At 36.7% G+C, this 27,577-nt stretch overlaps 1 protein-coding gene across 1 annotated transcript; it reads left to right on the top strand.

The window, feature by feature from the left end:
* The first annotated feature begins 643 nt into the window (after positions 1 to 643).
* On the top strand, positions 644 to 19,675 carry LOC121416106 (ubiquitin-conjugating enzyme E2 R2-like). The gene is made up of 5 exons (XM_041609562.1): positions 644 to 1,086; positions 2,765 to 2,851; positions 10,568 to 10,668; positions 15,707 to 15,841; positions 17,896 to 19,675. The coding sequence occupies exons 1-5, from the start codon at positions 904 to 906 to the stop codon at positions 18,125 to 18,127; spliced, it is 738 nt and encodes a 245-aa protein (XP_041465496.1). The 5' UTR covers positions 644 to 903; the 3' UTR covers positions 18,128 to 19,675.
* The last annotated feature ends 7,902 nt before the right edge of the window (positions 19,676 to 27,577 follow it).

Raw genomic sequence — 27,577 nt, 5'->3', positions numbered from 1 at the left:
ATTTTGATGAAAGTTCAGCGTTATGCCTGTTTGATTTTTCTCTGTAGATTCAAATAAACTTTTCCTTGGATGGACTTGGCGTTTAACTAGATTGTAAACGAAATCACATTATAAACAAGTTTAAGGAATATACAACATAATTTTATTCCTCAAAGTTCGCGGCATGATGCAGGCCTATGCATCAGCATTTTTTTTTTAAAGTTTACGGTATCTCGGATTGATCAGAGCAAGAGTATGTCTATATAGATGAATAATAGTTGCAATTCAAAAGAAAAACATAAGGGAATATTTTAAGAAAAGGAGAAAAATAATAATCCTATTTTAAACTGGAATCCTATTGAGTCTGAATTCTACGACACCGATGTGCATTTCCATGAAAATTGGAAATAAGTTATGGTTTCTGTCTCTACACTAGTATTTGTATGTCTATCACATCAGTGATCTTTATTTCTTTGTGCATGCGGGTTCAGGGGCCATTTTAATATTCCGCTTAACTATTAACAAGGAAAACACGAAAATGGTGGCATGTTTATTTCCCCTTCCGTTTCCCCAAACTTTTGACAAAGACATAAGAAAGGGCGATCTCCGTTTTCTAACGTATGACGTCATACCTAAACTGACTGTAACATGACTAATATCTTTAGTGCATGCAGCAGCGCAGTGCAATGCTTCGTGCACAACACACATACAGTACACATACAAGGAGATTGCATTGCTTACGTCGAACAACAACAAAGCCTTCGTGAAACGTATCGAAGAATAAGGCATATCAGACGAGCAGTGTCGTCTTCCTTTTATTAGCGGCAGTAGAAAGACACTTTGATTATTCAAGTTTCTGTTCAACTAAAAACCTGAAGAAAAAATAGCAAAAAAGGATAAAAAAGAGAAAAAAGTTTGGGGGAAATGGCCACAACAACCAGCGTAGCGACGACCAGTGCTCTACGGGCCTTGCGTGCAGAACTGATCAAACTCAGTAAAGAACCAGTGGAAGGTTTTATTGTCAAGGCAAATGATGAGAATCTCTTTGATTGGGAAGTTGCAATTTTTGGTCCACCGGGAACATTATATGAAGGAGGTTATTTTAAGGTAGCATACCATTATGAATCATTTGGAAATAAAGTATATTTTGTTGGTGATGGAGGGAATGTATTTCTGATTGCTAATGCCGATGGCCTTTGTTTGACGACGTGTGTCACTTTTGTCCGAGCTCGATCAGCTGTTTTACTTTGGGGTGTCTACGCATCCAAGCATTTCACTGGCAACTCCAACTAAGCAAGGTCGAGGAGGATCGAGGATACCTCTCTTGCAATGCATAGACAAGTCACAAAGGCTTTTGGATATCTGAGCATGCTGAGTCAGTGATTTAATGTGATTGAAATAAAGCAAATCCATGAAATAAAACGAGATCTGATTTAATGTTAATTTGAATTGTTTATTGACTCGGTCTAGGCCCTAGCCTACATGTATGTAATTTGTGTAACATTTTATGTTATAACTTAGACTCTCCACTAGATCTATATTTGTGTTCTTCTTCTGGAAACAGTACAGTCCACCGTCTGGTGTATTGTCGTACATGTACTGGGTTACTATAATTTATTGTCTTGCAGTTAATTTTAAAGATTTATTTGTTATTATTTTGATCATCAGTTGAGGCGCACGGCCAATGTGGGAGACTCTCCTATCTCCCATTAGACTTAGAGACTTGCTTTGCAAAAGAATAAAAGAAACAACACCAACAAAAGCATAATTATTTCCACCCCAAATTTTGTCTCACTGAGGTCAGATGCCCATTTTCATGAGGAATGTGCTTATCTCATTTTTATTTGCCGCCTTTTGAAGCAAATGTAAACAGGAAATTGGTCTCCCAAACTGGAGACTGTCTCTGAAATTGGATACCCAAATTCTTTACTAAAGTCTCTGATATTGGAGATACATGTAATCTCTCCGATGGGAGACAGTCTCCCATATTGCCTTATTGGCCGTGCGCCTCTACTGATCATGAAATCAATAAAAGATAAATTTTATTAGGGGCCTGGGCCTATACAAATTTAAAAAAATATTTAAAAAACCCAGAGTAAATGAAAGTTAGATTCTGAAGTTTACATGTAGTTTTTAAAGTCTTGTCAAATTTTGGTGATTCACCCTGTGTACATGTAGTTACCCTGTCAAACATATAAACATGTAGGAACTAATTATATACATTTCTATGTAAATCTGTAAGATACAGTAGTTAAAAAAAATTGCAATGCACATGGTGTTCACCGGCTTCACCCTTCTGCAGATCCCCATGTGCCCCCGATGCATTCATGCCCAGTAGACAGGATCCGGGCAACCTAAATTGAGCGTTGGACCACCCAAATTCTGTTAAACTCAAAGCTCACACTTGGCGGCCCGGTTTGGCTATCCAAGACTCCAAGTTTTGCTAAATTGTAATGTTTTCTATTTTAGGGCCACTAAAGTTTTTTTGCAGCCTTTTTTTTATTGCAGTCCACCAAAAATATGACATTGATGATTGCCTTCCACCATGGACAATAGAAAGTAAAGAAGCTTTTATAATAGGAGGAAATTATAATTTGTAATAAATTTTTCGGCATTAGTCCTGTGTTTAAGTTCGCATGCTTTATTTGAAATGAAAATTATAAGTCAGAAACAATTTCCAGTAGTTTTTTGTGACCTTGTTTAATAAGTGGACGTTTACTTTTTTATTTTACTGTAATGTTTCATTTTTTGTTCTCTCTTTTCTATCTCTTTCTCGTTTGAGTAGGCAATTATGAAGTTTCCACATGACTACCCGTATTCGCCTCCAACATTCAGATTTCTCACGAAGATGTGGCATCCCAACATATATGAGGTAAGCAAGACAAAATGCTGTATATTCCTGATTGATTGGGGCGGAGTAAATTGATTGTTGCACTTTTTTCTGATTAAAAAAAAAATCATTTTGGAATCTTAGAAATGGGTGAAACACAAGCTTTATACATGTAGTGTTAAATTACCAGTCCAAACATTTTCAAAGCATCCCATCTGCATGAACTGTTTTGAGACTTCATAGATTTAGACCAATTTTGAAAAGGAATGAGGGTTTGTTTCAGTGGCCATGTGTACAGTAGAGCGAATCTGTACAATAAAACATGAACTCTGTATGAACAGAGATGAGAGCATGACCTACGTACATGTAGCCTTGGTCTTGAGGCATCTGATTTTAATAATCGACACTGTATTTAAGTGTATTAGGCCTTTAATAGTCTTGTGCGAGCTCTTGAAGTTTTTGGTGTCCAGACATATTGCTGTGGTCATGATGAAGGCCATGTTCTTAAAGGTACTTGTACAAAACGGCCTTGGTCTTTAATAGGTCTTGATGCACCTTGAGGTCTTGATTTCGAGGTACCAGAAGGCAAAATTTGCCCTTGATCATCCTCACCAGTCATATGTACTAAAAATAGAATATTCGAAGGTTTGGCCCGGGTAGGCTGAGTCACCTAGCAAGTGGACTTTGTAAGTGCTTGGTCGGGTACTTAACATTGAATTTCAAAGCAGTGATATGAATCATTATTGAAATGATCAAAGAAGCATTACTAATATTAAGTAATAAATCAACACTCCCTAACCACCCACATGCGAAAAGCTATAGGGAAGAATAACAATTAAAAGTACTGGTACAGGCAAACTAGTATGGCAACATCATACTTGCACCCCCAAACAGGAATCTCAATATCATGCAAGTTAATACTAGTTTGGTCACTATGGGCCAGCATAAAACATTTTTTTAATGAAAACTATATCCGACTTTACATGTATTTCAGTTCTACAATACAGCTTCACTTGTAAAATTGGATTGTCCTTGTAGTGTTATACATTTGTTGCCTGTCTGTGGCTTGTTTCCTTAAAAAAAAATTGTTTAAATTTCGCAATTATGGTGACTACATGTAGTGCCTACCATGGTAACATGACTCAGGAGCCAATCACAATCAAGGTTTACATGGTATTTACAATTTGTACTTTTTATGAAAAGAGCCCCATACTGGAAGAATGCCTGTCATACAAATGTATAATTGTGATTGAAATCTGAACATTCACCTGAAATGCAATGTCTGTTGTTGTGCACATTTTGACTTTTGGTTAGAAGTAGGTACATGTAATGTACAGTACATGACACTGTTCTCATATTTTCTGACACTGGTTTTTACTGGAAACCAGTTCAGGAAACCAGTTTGGAAGATCGCTTTGCTAGCGTTCCCATTTGATCACGTGAAAGTGGTTTTCAAAATCACTTCACGTAAAAGCGATCTTGTTGCTATGGGAACGCTCTCAGTGGGGTGACACGTTTCGCGCTCAAAATGTGCGAAGATCGCTTCTTGAAGAATGGTTGTGTCCTCACGCTAAAATCAGTTTAACAAGGCAAAGCATTCTTGAAATCTACATCATGGACGCCAGGTGGTATTCCAAACTGGTTTTGAAGATCGCTTCCAAGACCGGTTCGACCGTTCTCATTACGCGTTATTAGTTTCCACTTAACAAGTTTCCAGTAAACTACCCGGTATTCGCCCATCATACATGTAGGTGAAGGCGAGACTTAGGGATCCAAATGTCTTCCGTCGTCCGTCCATCCGTCACAAACCTGTAATGACACATACATGTAACTCCACAACCGAAGTCACTTTTCAACCAAACTTGGATGGCAGATGGACTTGGGGGACCTGCATGTTATGCTGCAGTCGGAGGTCACATGGTAAGGTCAAAGGTCATTTTCAGGTCAACGTTAAAGTTTACATGCAAGACTCTCTTATGACACCTAACTCCACAACTGCAAGTCGCTTTTCAACCAAACTTGGATGGTAGATGGACTTGGGGAACCTGCATGTTATGCTGCAGTCTGAGGTCATATGGTTAGGTCAAAGGTCATTTTCAGGTCAACGTTAAAGTTTGCATTCAAGACTGTTACATGTATGAAAAGTGTTATTCCATCCCAGACATTTCACAATGAAGTTTCAATATAATTCTTTTGCGTGCCCTCGCAACTCACAATATTTCTGGTTATTTTTCATAAGTGGGCGAGACACAAAATTGCTTTTGTCTTGTTAGGAAGGTAGTGGGAACGGTGTCCATGTAATAATATAAAAAATGAAATTGGTCAACCAAATAAAAATCTCTTGGTTGCTTGGTTTGAACTATTTTGAAAACCTTGTTCTCAGGTTGAAATGTTCAAATTGAATGTACATGTAGCATTGCAATTTTGTGCATAATAGATATCGATTGATTTTGGTGCAAGAATGCACTATAAATGACAATTGTTTCATACTTCCATTACAGTGTGTTAGAACAGATTTTATAAGGAAATGATCAGATCATGACATTTCAGTGTACATAGATCTTTAGTTCCAGTGGTCACATGTACATGTAATAATTCTCAGACAAATACCAGCATCAATATAAATACATGGCCTTCCTGGCCAGTAGTCATGTTAATATACTAATTATGCAAACATAATATTTGCATTTTATGGAGATTGTGAGCTTTGAGCTGTGAGTGGGAGATCAGAAAAACGCCCATCATTTTAAAGAACTTTACAATAATAAATTATGGTAACATTGTCATTATGGTATGTAAATACCATTGAAAACTTGTTTCTGATTGGCTACTGAGCCCCGTTACCATTATGGGAAATTTTCAAAGTATGAAATGCATGCTTTGGGAAACTATTCTTTCTAGAGTTGCCCCAAGATCTGTTCCAAACAATACTCAATATAATTTAGAAAAAAAAATTCTACTAATAATAATATTTACTGCACAATTGCATGTACATATCTTTTACCCCTAAAAAGTAGCCCTTCAAGTGAAGAAGTACACCCCTGTTACATCTAGAAATTTGGTGGCCCTGGGCCGGCCCAGCGCCTGCCTCAGCTATGAAAGAAATCAGATTCAAACATCCCAAACCAACCTCGGGCCACCTTTTTTAGCGAACCTACTTGTCGTAGATGTAAACGCAAACCTACCTCGAACCCGTCTTGGTCCATTCGCCAGCTGTCGCAAATTATACATAGTATGTACATGTACGTCATAGTGCACAAATTTCCAGATAAAGGAGGAAAAGAAGAATAAAAACTAGAAATTTGACGTATCCAAAGGCACAGATGCCCCCGCTTAACACGATCAGAAATTCATTCAGTATGATTGAACTTAAATGTAATATCATGCAGAAACCAATAGGCATATATAATGAACAAATTTCGACCTTTGGACCAACTCGCATATAAGCTGTGAACTTTGACCTGCGTACTTTAAATTCGAACTTAGCCTGTATTTTGTTGTCATCTACCTACATGTACATGTACATACCGGTACCAAAAACTTTTAAAATCCATTTAATGTTTTTTTAGTTATTGCGCGGAAACCAAGTGGGAGGACGGACTGACGGGCTTAAAGGAGAAATATATTGATTATGAATGTGGTATTATTATATATCAATGGAAAGGTAATGATGTGGGGATCATCAGTGGGTCATTCAAAAATACCGAAAATAATACAAAAAGGTGAAAATCGCCGATTAAAAAACGCTAAAATGCCCCTCCGAAATATGCCTCGCATCGGTCTCTGAATTGACTGGAATTTGATGACGTCACTGTCTGTACGAGAGGCGTGATTGGCTCTCCCACGTGAAGCTCCACTTGCATGCAAAACCTGTTGCGTGGGTACGTTTTCTCCACACTGTCACCGAATACTTCTATCAAGAAATGAAAGAAAACCCAGAATTTTATCTAGATTTGGATTTTCAAATTGATGATTTTAAAGATGAAGAGAATGATGATGAAGTGAACAACATCGAGGTAGTTGGAGGTAAATAATGGGGGAACAATGCCGATGATTATGATGAAAATTCAACTTGCCTGACGATCACAAGCAAAGTCATGTACATGCCGATTCGCTACCAACTCATGCAGCTGCTGCTACAAGTGGTAGCTATACGTACACCGCGCGGGCCCAATTTAATCCATGAAAATGAATAACCACATCCAGAGAGAGTCTATCATAAGAAGGAAAATAATGATATAACTGTACTTACAAACAAGTGAATAATCCGAATTAACCTGAAAGCAAATCAACTCAACGAATAGCAGCAGACGATATGCACCGACGATAAACTTCATGTGGCTGGGATGGTACGGTATAGATTGTCACTCGTTCTGTTAGATGTAATTTGTAACTCATTAATTTGACAAAATTACGAAACTCGGGGAATTATTTATATATATAAAAATATAGTAACATCTCTTACTATTTTTTGTATTACGATAAAACCTCTTTTGAAGGAAAACGTTGAGTAACTAAAATTACTTTTAAATCCCCCCCAACATGCGTAGCTTGTATGTCATTGCAAACCATCTCTATGTTGCAAACAAACCATCGCAAACATACACGTATTCCTTCCTTGCTGATTGAGAGCTGTGCAACACGTGCATAGATCTATTCTCTCAGTCTCAGCCAAGGCGAGCAAACAATACGGCATGTGTTGTTGTGATGGTTTGTTTACGATCACATAATGCTACGCATGATGGGATGATCTTTCACATCTAATTTTAATTTACCTCAACGTTTTCCTTCAAAACAGGTTTTATCGTAATTCAAAAAATGGTATTAGAGATGTTACTATATTTTTATATAGAATGATAATTCCCCGAGTTTTGTAATTTTGTCAAATTAATGAGATAAAAGTTACATCTAACAGAACGAGTGACAATATCTATCCAGCCACATGAAGTTTATCGTCTGTGCATATGCCATATCGTCTGGTACTATTCGTTGAGTTGATTTGCCTTCAGATTCGGATTATTCACTTGTTTGTAAGTACAGTTATATCATTTTCCTTCTTATGATAGACTGTCTGGATGTGGTTATTCATGTTCAGCATGACTTCAATTTGGCCCGCGCGGTGTAGCTAGCTCGATCCAGCAGCATGAATTGGTAGCGAATCGGTATGTACATGACTTTACTTGTGATTGTGTTGCAAGTTGAATTTCCATCATCATCATCATCGGCGTAATTCCCCCAATTTACCTCCAACTACGTCACTGTGTTGTTTCACTTCATCATCATTCTCTTCATCTCAAAATCATCAATTTGAAAATCCAAATCTAGATAAAATTCTGGGATTTCTTTCGATCATTTCGGGATCGAAGTATTCAGTGACAATGTGGAGAAAATGTACCCTTGCAACAGGTTTTGCATGCAAGTGGAGCTTCACGTGGGAGAGCCAATCACGCCTCTCGTACAGACAGTGACGTCATAAAAAAATCCCCAATTTCGCGGACGTAATTCTGCGTGTTTGAAGCATTCAGAGAGAGAACTTTAAACTATCAATTAACTGAGTTTCATCCGTCTCCATGATAAATGATGTACGCCATCGTGTTCTTATTTTCTCCTTTATTGTGATATATGATTCTCCAGTTTTACGATTTTCAATATATTTCTACTTTAATGCTTAATGCCCCCACCGGACTTTGTCTGCGTGGGCATAAAGAAGGAAATTAAAGAGAAAGGAGAAGCAGGAGAAGGAGTAGGAGAAAGAGGAGAAGAAAAAGAAGAAGAGGAATAAGAAGACGGAGGAGAAAAAAGGAAGGAGAAGAAGAAGGAGGAGGAGGAGAAGAAGGAGGAGGAGGAGAAGAAGGAGATGCGCAAAAGGAAGGAGAAGAAGAAGAGGGGAAAAAAGAGGAGAAAGGAGAAAAAGCGGAAGAAGAAAGAAGAGGAGTAAAGGAGAATAAGAAGAGGGGGAAGGGGAGGAAGAGGAAAAAGAAGAAGAGAAAGGAGATGTAACAGGGCTCATACATGTAGCCCTGGAAAGTGTGGAAAAGCAAAATAGCCCCTAAAAAAAAAATATTTCTTTTACTGACATGTACATGTACTCTTCAAACTTACTATTCAGGGCAGATGAAGATGATCACTAGAGTTTTTTGTGAATGGCCTATTATGGCCAAACTGCAAAACTATGAAAGCATCCACATCATGTGATGTTGCTAATACAGTACGAGTTGTGTTCTGATCGTTGACTTGATTTGCATAGATCTCTGAAATGAAAACATGCCAATGATCCTGAAAATGCCATTTTTTAAGGGATTATTTTTAGGGGCCGTTAAATGAACATGGACAACTTGCTGATTTCCTACAAAAATGATATTGTGATTTGTGACAGTATTAAGCTCAAGTCCACCCAAGAAAAATAAATGATATTGTGACAGTAACGTCAAGTCCATAGAAAAAAAAGGTTGATGTGAATCAATCTTTAGAGAAAAATAAAACTTGCTTAGAGCTGAAAATTTCTATAAAAAGCGGATGTAAGATGTGTGGCATTTTAAGCCATGGCGTAATTTCCTTCAGCAAGAAACTGATCCACAATGTGCTGCACTCAACCCAGGTGATGTGGGTACCGGTAGGAAGTATATGTACATGTCATTCTTTAAGAAGCTGTGTGCGCTCTGAACGCCTAGCTTAGCCGGGTAATATAGGAGCGGCTTGAGCACCAAACATGTGCGCAAGACCCTATATTATTATTAAGGATTTGCTTATAAATTTTTCACGAAACATTATACTCTGTAACATGTAAACTCAATTATTCTTTATAGCTGCCATTAACCACTCTGAACAGCACTTAAAATGTTCACTTCAGTTGTTTAAAAATGTCGTACACATATTTGAAATCATAAAGTACAATTGGTGTATGTTTACTTGAAGCTTGAAACCTGTTCTTCACTTCAGGGCTGAACTTTTGCATTTGATCATGCAACATACATGTACATGTACAAGTATTAACAATATTAATTTGCAAGTTACGTGTCCTTGCCCATAGCCCTACATGCACAAGACATTTACACTACAGTAATGTACTAATGTAAAATGTCTCTGCTAGATTACTTTTTTACATACATGTACATGTATCTATCCAGTACAAATAATTAATCGGACTAAATTTGATCATGAGCCAAAGACAAGACCTCAATATCGAGGGGTTTGTTTTGATGTCATCATCATGGAAATTGTGCAAACAAAGAAATTACAGTACCATACTCACTGAACAGGCTAATACAGTAGGCCTACACATTGTATGTAATTCGTTAAATACTTTTTAAATACAGAAATATGATTTTTTAAACAAATACAACTCAGGCTGTGAGAATTTAATTCATGTACATGTACATGTAGGTCTGCTTTGTGGAGTCTGTAAAGTACAGGCCTTTTGTACCGAAGTGTATTTTAAACCCATGAAACTTTACCATAAAAAATTTTCCACAGGAACAACTACAGTACAGTGTAATTTCCTGAACTGAGTATAAAACTAAATTTTTTCTGTTCCGAGGTCTTTTTTTTATAGGGACTTTCAACTAGGGACAGGCTGTACGAGTTAAAAGAAACTAAAGTTTCATGTTAAAGGCAGTACAATTGACATTTTGATAGAGATTGCTGACATTTAGACTGGAAAGGTGCAGTAAATGAGGGGCAGCCCAGTTGTGATTTACATGTCACTTGTCGGTACTCATGAGACGATGTCTTTCTTTTTTTTGTCTAATGTAATCACAGAATAGTGGTGATGTGTGTATATCCATCCTACACCCCCCTGTGGCAGATGAACAGAGTGGAGAGCTGCCGTCGGAAAGGTGGAATCCAACACAGAATGTCAGGTATTGTCAATCATGAGGAAAAACAATAGTGTTTTACATTGATTTTCTTCAGTTATCTGTTTTTTTTTGTTGCACAGTGTACCCCTTCTCGTTCATCATTTCAGCTTCATACTTTCACCCTTAATAATAGTAACGACTGTTTTTTTTATAGAAAAAATGCCAATATTCTGTGAATTCACACATACATGTACCGACCACTGTAGGCCCTATGTACAATGTACAAAGTATATTGCTACAGTAAAGGTCCATTCAATTTTTCATGAAACTTTTAATTATTGGTGGGGGTTGGGGGTGGGGTACATGTATTTCCTCCCCTACTGTACATTTTATGAAGGCCTACAAATGTTCACTTGTATAAATCATGGAGAGCTCCTTTTTCACACTGTACATTGTTCTTGTACAAAGTCATCATTGTAGCCTACATGTATGTGCATGTTTGCCCATAATACTGTATGTCATACATGCACATGAAGTCCCGATTCACGACAGGTCAATTATTGAATTTCCCTGGCTAAAGAGTGTTTTGCCAGCACTGTTCTGTGACTACATACATGTACATGTTTGTACAGTAATAGCTACATGTATATGCTAGAACAGAGCTGCAGTCAATTTACATGTACTCAATTCAGTTTGATTTCATAAGAGGAAGTTCGTAAAAATGGTCTCAATTTTATAAAGGGTGATGGTCAGTTGTACAATGTAAGTATTATGAAAGTATCTCAATACATGATGTAAGCCAGCACACAAGTCATGATCAACTTTCCTTGAAATGACCTTTCCCATTTTTCTGGGTTTATTTCCAGAATGTGAATTCGTCCAATTGCCAACTCGTCTACTTTCATTTGATCTACCATCAGTTCGTCCACTATCCACATGGTCTAGGCCTAACTGCCAACTAGTCCACTCGCCATTTCGTCTAATTCCCAGTTGGTCCAATAGCCATTTAGTCCATACAGTGTACATGTATACCATTTGGTCTAATTAAGTGTTAATTGTGCAAAATGAATGAAAATGAAGTGAATATTAGACCAACTGGTTATGAGACGAAATTGTCATAGACGAAATGATGATTTGAGTCATTGGACCGAATAGTTATTGGACCAAATGGTTGTTAGACAAAATGTTGATGGATGGAATGATATACATGTACATACAATATCAGACCATGTGGTGAGTAGACAAGTTGGCAGTAGACGAATTGGCAATTTAGCTTTTTCAGTACAATGAACAGTGATAACACTTTCAAATGAAGATATGTTACATAAGATTTCCAGACATACATGTACATGTAGCACCATGTGGTACTCAAATTCTAAAGAAAGATCAGGGGAGCGTTTCATGAAAGGACTAGTCAGACGTTTTATCCGACAAGTCCTGTTTTATCCGACAGTTGCTATAGTAACAGTGCTTCTCAACCAATCAGAATCCAGGAAAGTTGTCAGATCTGACAACTTGTCGGACAAAAATATTGATGAAACGCTCCCCAGGTGATTAGAATACCGGTAGTACAGTGTTTGGGGGGGGCACTTCCATTGACAAAGTGGACACGGTCCATGCGTGACCATGGGTTTCGAAAAGCACCCTAAAAATAGTATTTTTTTAGTATGTTCTGAAAATGCACCCCTTAGTACATTGTATTTGCGTGTGAAACCATGTACCCTTATCAAGTATTGGAAACAAAACGGTATCCTTGACAATTCTCCCCCTAAACAAGAGCAACGATATCTGTATGTCACGGACGTGATCACGGGCATCAGCTTTACCTTTACTTCCATTGGGTTTAGTACCACGGGCACCGTGCACACCTCACTCAAATCGGACCCTAAACATGTAGTGTTGGGCAAAAAGTACATAGATTTGTATTTTAGTCTTTTTATACCCTCGCAAATTGGACTATCAACACATGTTTTAGTGTTTTTTACACCCTTATTACGGTTCCCATACGTACATGCCCTATCTTGAAAAAGAGATCCTTTTTACATGTTTTTGAGTTCACGCATGGTACATGTACAATGTACACGTAGCCACTCGCCAATAAAATTACACGTTTATGGTTTCTCAAATGACATTTTACTGCTCATGCACAGTTGCAAGTGTGATAAGACTTGGGGTTGTATACCGTTCATGTATGTACTACATGTACATTGTAGGTACATGTAGGCCTACAGTGTACATCAAGAAGCTTTGAAGCTCCTTGCCTACATGTACTGTAAGCTTGCAAATGTACACATTTCATCACCCTTTTCACATACTTTGCTGGAGACTGGTCCAAGCTGACTGCTCAAAGCTTTACTGCATGTGAACAGTACTGTGGAGTTTGGACCAATCCAACATGTATGGTAACCTGACGGAGCGCTCCCTTAGCATTGCATTCATAGAGTGTATTGAGGCGACAGACCTGTATTGAATCAAGTGAATTTCATTGAAAACATCAAAATCAAACAGTAGTATTTCCAGATCTATCCAATGGAGGCTAGTACAGTATAATGGGTGATTTCAAGTTTGGTGTTGGCGTTGGTGTTGTTGAAAATTTGATTGCTTCCCCTACTGTACATGTACATGTAGCTCCAAAACCTAATCTGAGTTTGTAAAACTGATCCGGATCACACTATTGACATCTCAACAACTAGTGAGTGACTTTTCAGGACCATCTTCATTTTATGGTTGGTGTTAATGTATAGGCCTACATGTACATGTACTCGTGTTAGAAATGACCTACACATGTACATGTACAAAAGTAAACACCAACACCAAAAGGTCAACACTGAACTTGAAATCAGTCACCAAATGTAATCCAACAATATCTGACATACATGTACATGTACATGTAGGTATCGTAAAAGTAATTGCTTAGTCATAAGTGCAGTGTACTGTACAATTTCCTTAGGCGGTTTCAAACCGCCTCGATCACAAGAATCCCCGTTAAATTACGAGAACTTTTTAAGGCTAAAAAATACCCGTTAATTATTCCTGCATTCACACCGCCCCGAAACACATCCTTCGGGATAAGTTCCCGAAGTTACGAGCATGCGCAGTGTGGTCTGATAAGCAGGCAAGGCGGGAGATTCAAAATCACTTGCCCAGCAGCCACCCACGCCGCCGCGCCCAACGACACGCTGGGATAAAAGTTCCCGTAATTTGCTTTCACATCGCCAAAATACCTGCGACCTTGGAAAAATCCCCACGAAAGTTCTCGTAATTTCGCCAAGTACCTACTATTTAGCGGGTATTTTCTTTCGGGGAAATTACGCGTAGTTTGCTTTCACATTACCAAAATACCTGGTATTTTCTGATCGGGGTAAATTTCCCGATCAGAGAATACCTGGAACTGGCGAACTTCGAGGCGGTCTGAAACCACCTCTTGAGTGCTACCTGCTAGGCATTACAAATCATTACGAGTCCTTCTCAAGCCGTGTGTCACCTCTGCTCTGTAGGATGTCAGAATTACAAGTGGCTTGAATGACCTTATCATGAATACAGGATTGCGGTATAAAAGTACCAACAGAGAGAAAACAAGGAAGGCGGTTTGAATCATACCAAAATTGTGTTTGTCCTGAATCATTTCTTTAAAAATTCTTTTAAAAGAACATGAAATATTTACAGTGTATTATCGGATGAAGTTCATGTTACAGGCATACAAATATACATGTATGTACAATCCTCAGACTAAAGCAGTTCTGAAATATAATTGGTACAGAAAGTGCACATTAGTGGAACATCACATGCAGACACACATTTCTGTACGCTACATGTATGACAAACCAAAGAAAAGAAAGTCCTAAAATGATACATGTACATTTACATGTACATAGTGGGCCTGTGAAAGACAACTTGATCAAATACAGCACTTTGGAAACCTTTGAACCCTTCAACTGTGCCCCCAACCTCCCCGTGTTCAGTCCACATCTTTTTATGTAATATTTCAAAAATGACTAAAATTACATGATGTTTGATTTGATATCTTATTTTATTTACATGTACATGATGTACATGTACATGTACATAGTATCTGTTGAACTACATGTACATACAGTGTACAGGATGTTGGCCTACTTTTGTAAAACAATATTTTTTAAAGCTACATGTAAACAACAACAAATGAATAGGCTACATACACATGTATGATACGAAAGGCCTGACCATTTTTACATTGGTACATTTTGTAGTTTGTGGAAGTCTGTGCAGAGTATTTTTGCTCATGTCATGGTTTTACTAGACCTACATGTAACATTTCCTATTGAATTCAGGGACTCAATGTTTGTATTCATTCCTGTGTATTGTTGTGCATGTAAAAATCTGTACTTCCTTGAGGGCAAGTTGAATTCAATATTGTCTCATGGCTTTTTTTTTTCTTTTTATATCTGCATTCCATTCATTTCCATGTAAAAAAAATCCATGTACCCACTACATGTATGTCCAGTGTTTGCCTTTTCCTCTTCATTTTAACTTACAACTTTATATCAGTTCTCACTACATGTGAATTTTTGTAATTCCTCCATGTGAATTGTGGTTAAAATAAAATCATAGACAGTATGGTGCAATGCTCTGAAGATTTTCTACCTGTTTAAAAAAAATAGAATCTCTTGTACATGATGCAATTTACATACTGTAGTATGTGAAATGGACTCTAAAAGAATATCATGTTATTTATTATCAGAAGTAACTGAGATGAATTTCAATTTCAAAATACAAAGATCATACATGTAGTGAATATACAGTACATGTGATCATTAAAAAAAAGCACAACATGACTTGGACAGAGATGCCAAGTTCAAAGACCAGCTACATGTATGCGTGAGATTTTTTGTGAATCTGAGTGAGATCACAGACATTGTGTACAATGTATATGGGGATAGGCTGTGATAGTTGCGTGAGACAGAGATTTGAGGGGATGAACAAGAGTCCAAAATGCTTGAGTCTCACGCATAATGCGTGAGACTTGGTAGCTCTGCTTCACTGCTTGGAACATACATGTATGTGTACATGTATGTAAAAAAGCAAATTGCGTAGTAATCAAATGTGCATCTTTTTCTTTCAGAACAATCTTATTGAGCGTAATCTCACTACTCAACGAGCCCAATACCTACTCCCCTGCCAATGTGGATGCCTCAGTAATGTACAGACGGTGGAAAGACTCGAAAGGAAAAAACAAAGAGTACGAGGACCTTATCAAGTGAGTCTAACACACACAGAGAAGAGACACACGTACATTGTACATACACAGAACTGTACAATGTACATGTGTGGAATGAGGCCACATTGTAGCTTTGGGGAATCCCCAAATATGTCTACATGTATCTGTATTCCATTTCATAAACGATATGGGGAATTCTTGGTGTGTTCCCTATTATGATATGGAATGAACTTATATTGCAAGATAAATCTGAGACTTTTCAAGGAAATTCATTTTGATCGGGTGCTTGATGCAAATAAAATTATCTGACTGTTTTCTTTTTGAAAGAAAACGAAAGCATTGAATTGGCTTAAAATTTCATGAGATAATCTTGAAATTTCTGACATCCTATCACTAAATTTGTAACATATTCAGTGCTCAAAGTTTTTCAGGGCATGGTATCAGGCACTAATAGTATTTAAAGGTCAAGTCCACCCCAGGAAAATGCTGACTTGAATAATTAGACAAAATTCAAACTAGCATAGGGCTGAAAATTTCATCAAAATCGGATGTAAAATAAGATGGTTATGACATAAAGTTTCGCTTATTTTCACAAAACGGTGATATGCACAACTAGGTGGATCAGTCGATGATGTCCATCACTCACTATTTCTTTTGTTTTTTATTGTTTGAATTATGAAATATTTCATTTTTCATATATTTGACAATAAGGACCAACTTATTAACTGAACCATGTACATCAAGATATTAAACGCTGCTAATTCCACATGTTCAGGGAGGAATTAATCGTTGTATCACTTGACAATGAGGAGAAATTAGAATATTACATATAATAAAATACAAAAGAAATAGTGAGTGGAGGACGTCATAGTCTCCTCATTTGCATACCAGCCAGGATGTGCATACAAAATTTTGTTTTGTGAAATTAAACTTTGAAATGTCATAACTTTCTTATTTTACATCCGATTTTGATGAAATTTTCAGTGTTATGCTTGTTGGAGTTTTCTCTTTTTATTCAAATCAACTTAGGGTGGACTTTCCTTTAATACATGTACATGTAGTAATAATAAACAATGCTAGCACATACGTACATGTACATGTACATGTATCACAGTGATAACATCACATGTTTATGTGTTTTAGAGGAAAAGAAGAGAAGGAAACATTTTTGATTTCACATTATTTTTGTAAAAGTAATTGTGTTTAGAAGTTTATGGATTTCATGCTATGGCTACATATTTGCGTTGTTGTACTTTGTTTCTCGATATCATTCAGATATGTATTTTCAACTGAAGTTATTTATTCACTGTGACTAATGTACATGTACATTATTGCAAACAATAGGGGTATGGCCTTTATTGTCCAGTGTCCTTGTTATGAGTAAACATCATTTATTCACTGTAAGTTCTTTCAAGGACGTAGCACTAATGACTATCAACAACCCTGCATTTTTATTGTTGATTTGAAATGCATGTACATGTACTTTGATCCCAATTTGCATTATTCAGCACTTACATGTACGGCCCATAATTCTTTTGCTTTGAGCTGTGGGAATTATGGAATGAAACTCCTTGCCAAAAAATTCCATGTAGGAGATAAATATAGTCGCATACAATTTTGCACACTGGAGATAATCTTTTATTTTTGGGAGAATAGGAGTCATACTGTGTACATACATGTATGTAGTTTATTAAACATACAAGTTATGTTTGTCTAGAATGGTCTTTAGAACTTGATGACCGGTATAGGAAATCAAATGTCATTACGACTGTCATAACTTGCAATGAAGAATAATTTTGTTACAGATTTTCTGATATCAAAAAATATTAATGGCCCGAATTGAAGTTTAGTGTAATAGTTTTCCAAAAGGTGTGCTGACAGTGAGACTAACATTAAATTTGATCCAGTTATTAGCTGTTACACTTGGGCAGTGTGTGTTTATTAAATAGGAGTTTACAATGTATTTGCATATAAAATACAATATGTTCATATGAACCAGTTTTCAATACCAATTTTCAATTAATCAATTGAATTGAAATTAAATTGCAGCTGTATTTTATTCTGTATTTTCCATTTCTTTACCTTCTCTGTAGGAAACAAGTGAAAAGAACGGAGTTGGATGCACAAAAGGATTCAGTTGTCGTGCCAACCACACTTGAAGAATACTGCATCAAGACGAAAGAAACACCACAATCTCAAAGCTCTGTAGATCTGGCCGACTTCTATGATGACGATGACGACTATGGCGTGGAGGATGATGATATTGACGATGATGACGACTGTTACTATGACGATGAGGACGATTCTGGAAATGGGGAGTCGTGACAAGAACTCTGCACCTGAACTCTTATACAACTGTACATGATGTCATTTTCTCAAGAAAAAAATATATTATCCTGCATTTACAAAAAAAAAGAGAAAAATTTTAACTCTCAAAAGATGATCATCTTGCAAGTACTCTTCAAAGTGTTTATCTTTTTACTGCCATTTTACAAAGAAGCCATTTGTGGATATAACCATCTGTAGATAGAAAAAAAGAGAAAAATTAGTATGCTTTTGATCAACATGTGAGAATATTGAACCTCCTTTTCGGTTGTGTATTAAATGTGTAATTCCACGGAATCCACATGACTGCTCCCTATTAATCCTTCTTTAGAAATAAAAGAATCAAATGCACATTTATTGTTGATACACAAGTTGATTTTTTTTGGGGGGAAGGGGGTACGATTGCAAGTCATGGTATACAACCCACAAAAGCATAGGAATTTCATTCTTTGCATTGAGGTAGAAGGACTTGAAATGTGTTCTGTTCAGCTCTATAGCATTTCATTTTGAAAGCATATTTTCAGCACTTCATTCATCTTATCTAATCACATGGTTATGGTGTCTTATTGTGTACGAGTTTGCCTGTACATGTATTTGTCCGTGGAGTTTTCGTCTCTGCCTCATGGTACACTTGACTGACTCCCACAACACTATTATTGCAGCCTTTTATATCATCAATTAAATGCAAGAAGTTATACACGACCTCTGGATTTAGAAGGACTTGTCCCCTGGAGACGATTCCTCTACGAATATGTTCTTGGAACGCAGCATGCCATGTGGTGGACATGTCCCTCTATTGCGCTTCTCCCGGCTACAGATAAATGTTACCCCGGAGGCAACTGCTTCAAAGACGAATTCTACGTTACCTTGAGAGTTGTCCTAGAATGTTCCTAGACAGCACCCACATTCATCCCTTAGCCATCTATTACCGGTGTCTTCCAAGACACACCTTCCCTTGCTCTGAACTTCTCTTCTTTTCTTCAAAGGGTTGGTCATAAGGACAGGAGGAAAGGGAAAAGCAATGTCATGGAGACGAGATATGATTGATTGTTATTTATTGATGAGAGATTGAGATTGTACAAAGGTTGGCAAGTTGATATAGAATATGGTTTAGATATATATGTGATCATGGTTATAATTCAAATGTATCTCTATGTGAGTGTGTGTAACCTTTATATATCTTATTTTATTTCTCTTGTTTTTTTACATTAATTATGTGTCAATGTATGGAACAACTTTTTTAATGTTTTATTTATACTTTTTAATGTCTAGACTGTATTAATGTTTTCACTCAAGTAAGAACCAGGAGGGGTGAACACTTAAGTGAACAATGAGCATACAATTTTGTAATAGCCTTGTTTGTCCTTAAATTTTAGACATTTAGGATTAATGACGGATATTTTTGAAATGTTTACTCTTGATTACTTGGAGCAATGTTTGTGATTCAGGAACAGCTGACATTTGCAAAAAAAGTGATGCCAATTCTAAGCTATTAAAAAATCAGTTTCTGTTCCTTTGAAAAGGGAGAGCGATGCTCAATCCCCCCCCCAAAAAAAAATTAATGCATAATGCAAAGGACTTTTGCTTGGTTTCCTGACATATACCAGGTGATTTTACAAAAACACAAAAATTTGCTCTATTTTCTTCTATTTCTATAAAGTTTTCTTTCAACTGCTCATCAAGTAGTGTATGTGTACCGTATACATAATAGCTGTGTGCATATTAAAGGGAGTGTCATTGAGTGGCTGTCAGGCATGGAAATATGCCAACGTACTGTACACGACACCAGGATTTGGTAACACAAAGGTTTACGATCAATCATAGGGTTTTTCCCTAATCAATTGCACACTGTTGTCAATGCAATCAATCGTAAAAAATGTTCTATTATTACTAAGCTTTGTGTTGCGGGCCCCAGGGTTTGGTAACACAAAGGTTTAATAGCGATTAATCATATGCCAGATTTTCTGATTGATTGTACATTTTAGTCAATGGAATCAATCGTTATGATAGTGGTCTACGATGATTGCTAAGCTTTGTGTAATGGGTCCCTACCATTTCTTCTTTTTGTGAAAAAACGGCACAAAATATTGAGTATTCAAATTCTTTATTTTAAGAATCACCCTTTTATTATAAAAAAAAAAACATTCATTGGGATTTAAAACACTTGCCTACTGAACATGGCTGTGATTCAGGTTATTTGATATTTGACCTTCTCAGAATCTTGTGTCCACAAATCAGTTACGACTTATGAAAATTTATGTTCATGCTAATGATACGTGTACACAAAGTAGATGGGTATTGCTCATTTAATTCTCTAACTTCATTTTCCCTTTTCTGATGTTGAATGTTTTCTTGTTATTACAGAAAAGAGAAAATTTTATTAATCCAAAGAAACCCTGTATTTTTTTTAAGGTCGGTGCAGATTGAGTTTTAGAAAGGAAAATGTAAGATATAGGGAACAAAGATTTCTTAAAAGTTTACGAGACGTCTGACAAGAATGAATGTTTGGTTTCTTAGGCCTGCATTTAAAATGTGGTTTTTAAAACCATCGGTTGAATTCATGGTTTGAATTATAGTGTATAAATTATGCTTGATTTACTGCATAAAAATGTCCAATGCTGATGCGGGCTTTTGTCAGTGCGCCAAATTGATGCCTATTGCCATGGCTAAGTACGCTATTTTATTCATGAGTCCACTGTTTGAAGTGTGTTGTACTCATAATTCAAAACAATGGACTCATGAATAAAAAAAACGTAGATAACCATGGCAACAGGTGTCAATTTAGCGCACTGTGACAAAAGCGCGCATCAGGATAGGACATCTTTTAATATACACAGTAAATAAGCATAATTTTTACAGGAAAATTGTAAAACTATGGGTTCGACCGATGGTTTTAAAAACCACTTCTGTGAATTCGGGCCTTAAGGTTTGTGATGGTAAAACTGCCTGATCAGGGAGTAGTTCATGAAATGAAATTATTAGTGGCTATTGATATATGCGTCTAAAAAATCTGTAATATCAATAACGTCATATTTTACCCAGGGTAGCCAGTTCCTAAAAATTGTTCTTACATGTACCAGAGGACGCTGCTTGACATGATAATGTAGTACCCCGGCTTTAGCATGGCTACCTTGATCAATCCTTGTATCCAGTTGACTCAAACAAATTACTCAGTAGAAGTCACTGACAAGAAACTTCATGAACTCTCCCCTGAAGTATATTTCTAGGAGATGACGAGTGTTTTGTCTTTCCAAGCGTGGATGTCTATTTACTGATACATGTGTTTTATCACAAGCTTTATGAATTCATAGATTTTGAAAGGTTTGCAAATGTCTTTTGCCCCTCTAGGTGCCCGAAACAAATTACTCAGAAGTCACTGACAAGAAACTTCATGAAATTTCCCCTGAAGTATATTTTTAGGAGATGACGAGTGTTTTGTCTTTCCAAGCGTGGATGTCTATTGACCGATAATTTTTTATCACAAGCTTAATTATCTCATAGATTTTGAAAGGTTTGCAAATGTCTTTTGCCCTACTAGGTGCCTTCAATGTTTGAAGGGTATACTTTTCGCTGTTAATGCTGAAACCAGGTACTGTAGTTCCTGTACAAAGTGTTGATATCACAAAACATCTTTTTTGAAAATCCAATTTAGCACTTTTTTTACCACATTTTGGCGGAGCATGATAAGAAACATCCACAACCCAAATATCGTTGGAATGGGTTCATAGGGACCCAAGATGTGGCACTTCTGAAGTGAGTGTAAACTGGGCTAGGTCATTGCTGTTTGGTTTATATGGAAATATGGTCTAGAAGATGCTGAAATGCACATAAAGCAAACTGATGTCACTGTAATGGTACTCTAATGGAACTGTTCAACTTCACTTTACTTTAATATGTACAGTATGCAATTCTTAACTGCTTTGATAGTGTAATGTCCTTTTTGATCATTTGAGTTAAAATGAGCCAGTTTAGAGCTTCATTCTGCCCATGGGCTGAAAAGAATCATTGACATGGTGGCTTTCTACTTCCCCAAGATGGACATTATTGTACAATAATGTCCATTTTACAATATTGTTCATTTGCTTTTGATGAAATCCTCTGTAAAGCAACACACCTTTCACTTTAATGGTTGGTATTTGGAAGTGGGCCTTATAACAGTCTATGTGCTCTGAGCAGACAGTGGTGGCTGATGTCAAGTATGGTGTTGACCTTATAGTGTTGGTGTTTAGCCGCTTTCTACACCACCATAGCACAAAAACTGGTCTTTATTACTAGATGTTGAGATATCAGTATGTGATTTCGATCATTTTTTGTAAATTCTTTCTATGCAGGGATGTAGTCAATGTCAGTACATGACTACATGTATGTCCAAGTCGCAAGGCTGCTGGAGAAAAAAAAATCTCCTTCCATAGACTTTGTACATGTGTCTTTGCCCGTAGCCAGGGCCAGCAGGGTGTGGCCCCAAATACATCTTTGTTTAGGTAATAAGTGTTGGGAGTTTGATAGCGAAGGCAATCTGAATTGTGCTTTTAACACCAATACTGAGCACCCAACACCCTAATGCAACATGTACATGTATGCTTTGCAAAGTGGCTATTGATGCATACCTGGGCCATGTTGTACAAAGATTTGCGATAAGTGATCCAATCAACCCCAACTATGGAAAGCTAGCAGCGTCAGCATTTCATATACCGGTATGTGTTTGTTCAAATTAATTTCTAGATACGATGTATGTTTATGCATTCATCATTTTCTTGAAAATTCAATATGCTCCTCTTTGTTTACAAAGAACATTGTGCAAATTTCCTTTAGAAAAAATTATGACATTGGTGGATTTCCATATAGTTGATCGGATCAATAGTAACTCTTGTTAAGACGGGGCCTTGATCTTGGTGGGTGTTACAGCTGTTACATGCAGTCTTATGCACAACTGGAACTTGTTCTTAGGTGCCAATTCAGCTTCATTGGGATATCATGTAGCACAAGAAATGGTCACCAGTAGAGCGTCATGTCATTTGTAATATATGAACAGCAATACAACCCCATCCCGGGGTGGGTTTCGCAAAAAAGGCTCATATTTTGAAGTTGGGTTTGATTTAAACTCTGGTCTGAAATTGTGGTTTAACTATGGAAATATCTAACAGCAGACTTTCATAGGATCAATGCATTTGACTCTCAAATCATTCACAAGTGTCTGGGAAGGATAGATAAGATAATTGTCTTCACCATAAAAGAATAAGGAAGTGCACAGTTAAACATAACAAACATACCATGTGAACTAATTTTGACATGTTTTGCTTCTGTTAATTTTAGCACAGAGTTAGAACATGGTCTGAGTTAAACCGAGTTCAGAATACGGGCCATAGACACTTGAATTCAATATGCGTGTGGTGTTTAACGTATCGCCGCATTCGTCAGACCATGCTCAAAGGATGCATGCTACTCTGCATTAATCCAGGAGAGTGAGCACTTATATAATGTGCGCATCGACATTTCAGGCATGACTTTACATCTTTCTAAAACATCCCCAGGTCTATACAATGTCTGTCTTTCATAGAGTTTTTAATCCTGCATGTATCACAAAGATTGGTGAACTGAGATATCATTTCTGTTTGAAAAGACACTAATGTTGCAGGAAACCTATTCCAAATCTATACTAAGGGACAAGGGTAAGTTATTTTTTTAATGAGATACGATGGTTTTGATCAGTTTTGAGTCAGACTGGTTGGTGTGACTGCAAAATCAGACAGTAATTTTGTGTTGCTTCACGTTTAACAAAGAAGCCATTGATGTCTTCGTAATCCGCATCAAGTCTCGGACTATATCCACAAAAAGTGATGCTTATAGTCTGACCTTAATATGGCATTGCATTTTTCTATATCTGTATTTTTATTTTGCTTACATGTATGGCTTTAAGGTTGATTAATTCTAATTTTCATATAGCATAGGTCATATAATGAGTACATGTATGTTTACTTCTTCAAAAAGCATTTATGAAACATCTTATATTTTTCTTTCATATTAAAGGGATTTTTTGTAGAGTTAATTTTGACTTTCAAGTGTTACATGTACTTTGAAGAATAGTATCTTACACACAACAGCATTGACATTTGTAGTGCATGCAAATTGGAATCAGGGATAATCTTTTTTTTCCAAGGCTACTTATAGAGCTCATAGATTAGCCCAATTTTGCCTCTTTGTATTACAGTTTTATTGGACCCTTTTGGAATTCCAGGGACCCTTTATTTTCTAGGGCTCTGTAGGGCATTTTGGGGGTGAATTCCCACGTAGCCCCCATGTATTTTTCCCCCTGATTTGCACAAGTATGATTTTATCTCTTTTAGGTATACAGCTCTGCAAAGGTCAAGCTCAATCTCCTTCCGCTCTGCAAAATGGTTAAAATTGAAGGAAAAAAAATCATCCACTAAATATATCTCGAAGAAAATAAATGTGTATGGAAAATTGATAGAAATTAATGTTAGTAACCAGAATTTATTGAATAACCACTTCGCATTTTTTATGGTCAGTGATTCGGTAAACTTTTTTTTTGTTGCCAATTTGAAATGTGTAATGATTAGCACAAGTTAAAGGTCTCCATGTTCAAGCAACACAACTTACTGCACAGGAAATGGTGTTAATTTTTGGTATTATATTCATCATCTCCTAACCACATGAGTCAATGTGAAGAGAAAGTACATATATGTACCATAAAGGAGACACTGTACATACCTCTATGGGTTCTTATGTTTGTGAAATACACCCCCGCTTGATCTCTATGTATCTCTGTCCCTTTACTCATACCAAAGTGTTCATTTGCAATTGAAGATGAGAATTAGAATATCAGCAGTGTGACATATTTCATTATGTCTATAATACAATGAATGTAAACAAGATGAGGATCAGAATCACTTTGTAATGCAGGACTTTTCAAGTATTTAATAATAAATCTGTAAATTGTTGTCAAAAATATATAACAGAAATTGATTTATGGAGATTTTTATTTGTCTTTATATGAGAGATGGATGGTTTTGATTCAGTTTATCCATAGGCATAGCATCCCTTTTTTATCACTCTGTTGCTGAATACTGTATTAATTTAATTTTTGTCTCACCTGCATAGCAGAGTGAGATAACAGGTACCGCTTTTCCGACTCCGACGGCGTCAACACCAAATCTTAAAACGGTTTTGAAATGACATAACTTAGAAAGTATATGGACCTACATGTAGTTCATGAAACTTGGATGTAAGGTTGATCAAGTATTACTGAACATCCTGTGCGAGTTTCAGGTCACATGATCAAGGTCATGTAAGGTCAATGAACTTTGGCCATGGTGGTGGAATTTGGTGAATTATCATAACTTTGAAAGTTTATTGGTCTGGTTCATAAAACTTAGACATAAGAGTTTTGATCAAGTATCACTAAACATCCTGTGAGAATATCAGGTCACATGACCAAGGTCAAAGGTCAGTGAGCTTTGGTTATGTTGGGGGTATTCGTTGAATTACCATAACTTTGAAAGTGTATGGATCTGATTCATGAAACTTGGACATAAGAGTAATCAAGTATCACTGAACATCCTTTGCGAGTTTCAGGTCACATGACCAAGGTCAAAGGTCAATGGACTGGCCATTTTGGGGGTATTGGTTGAATAACTATCGTTACTCTGAAAGTGTATGGATCTAGTTCATAAAACTTGGACATATGAGTAATCAAGTGTCACTGAACATCTCATGCGAGTTTCAGGTCACATGACCAAAGTCATAGGTCATTTAAGGTCATTGAACTTTGGCCATTTTGGAGGTAATTATTAGATTGCTGTCATAACTTTCAAAGTTTATAGATATACTTTATAAAATGTGGATATAGGGGTAATCAAGTTTCACAAGTCTAGGTCGCATGATCAAGGTCAAATGTCATTATCAATGAACGTATTTTTTAATGGTGTTTTTTGTGAATAATAATTTTATAGTAGTTTTCAAAGTCAGCACTGCTGCTATATTGAATTGCGTGTTGCAGGTGAGACAGCCAGAGGCGCTCCACTTGTTATTAATACAATTGCAATGATAAAGTAAAGATTCCCAATTTTAAGCATTGTTCTTGTAGCATTATCTTCTGCTCAAATGTCACAGCCGACAATAGGGATATTTTTTGCTTACTGTAGCAGGTTTAAGGCAGTATCTCACCTACAAAGACACTGTCATGATGTCTAACTTATTTTTTTTTTGCAAATAAGTCAAGACATCTATGCAAAAGGTCTATGCTCTGATCAAGGCACGGTTTCCGGGACACTTCTGGTGATCTCAGACGTCTCCAAGCCAGGTGTCAGTCAATTTACTTGGAGACGTCTCCGATACATTGCCAATAGTTGCAGCATGACAATCTCCGCAAATAGTGAGATGTCTGTGGAACCATTCTCCAAACAAACAATTCTTGCAACTACTTGGCAACTCAAAAACATCAGGAGAGTCTATGCAACAAGCGCAATCTGTAGTTACAATTCAGTTTCAAGCTCAAGAGAGATACCGCCTTCAGCCTCCCAACCCCACCCCCCTCCCCCAAACATACAAACACCCACTCATCCACATTGTACACAACCATACTGGCATTATAATAAACAGTCACTAATTCAGAGTGAATGGAACCAATTTATTACATCCAGTTATTCCATAAGCACCTGAAAAACCAGTCTCTTTATTTTCAAACCATCCCATATTTTCCTGCCAAATTATTACACATATCAATGCACATAGTCATAGGCATGTGCACTTAATATTCAGCTAATATGATGAATTGCTCCTAAAATTCAGACAAGGCCCCTAGGCCCTTTCACAAGTCTGGTGTGACTGCTTACAGCCGTTGCGATTCTGTGCGACATATATTGTGACCAAATTATCTCAACAATCGCACAACCAAATGTGAAAGCCCCTTAAACCGGACAAAAAGTTTTTTTTGCAATAAAAGCAGAAAAACGAAAAATATTGGTGGTTTCAGGAAAATCAATCAAGGATTAGAAAAGTTATAAGAATATTTGTGTCATATATGCAAGCAGCTTCCTCATTGCATCATAAAAATATCAATAAATTCCATTTTTTAAATAAAGTGAAAATGCTTTTTATTATACTTATCAACAGGCAAATTCTTTCACATCCACTTAAACTTTTTTTTAATCATGAACCAATACAAATTGTAATTTCTGCATTTTGTATGACATAACATGGGCAGCTGCTGGTATTTGATGTCGCATATTAAAAAAATTCTAATTCTAATAACTTTATTAAACTTGGATGGATTTTCCTCAAACCTTCACCAATATTTTGTATCAGTTATTTTTTTTACACCAAACTCTTCTTCAAGCTCATTTTGAGATCATTGCTACAGATTGAAAGCTATGTTAAGGGGGGGGGGTAATTGAATTTTTTTTCACTTTAGGACTGAACCATGACCAATAA

Source organism: Lytechinus variegatus, chromosome 5 (genome assembly GCF_018143015.1).
Source record: "Lytechinus variegatus isolate NC3 chromosome 5, Lvar_3.0, whole genome shotgun sequence".
Lineage (NCBI taxonomy): Eukaryota > Metazoa > Echinodermata > Echinoidea > Temnopleuroida > Toxopneustidae > Lytechinus > Lytechinus variegatus.
The sequence above is the reverse complement of the archived record's forward strand: the minus strand, read 5'-3'. Positions and strand labels throughout refer to the sequence as shown.

Coding starts and splice junctions, on each gene's coding strand:
- LOC121416106 (XM_041609562.1), top strand. CDS start 904: ATGGCCACAACAACCAGCGTAGCGACGACCAGTGCTCTACGGGCCTTG. Junction 10,669..15,706: donor AATCCAACACAGAATGTCAG/GTATTGTCAATC, acceptor TTTTTCTTTCAG/AACAATCTTATTGAGCGTAA. Junction 15,842..17,895: donor GAGTACGAGGACCTTATCAA/GTGAGTCTAACA, acceptor CCTTCTCTGTAG/GAAACAAGTGAAAAGAACGG.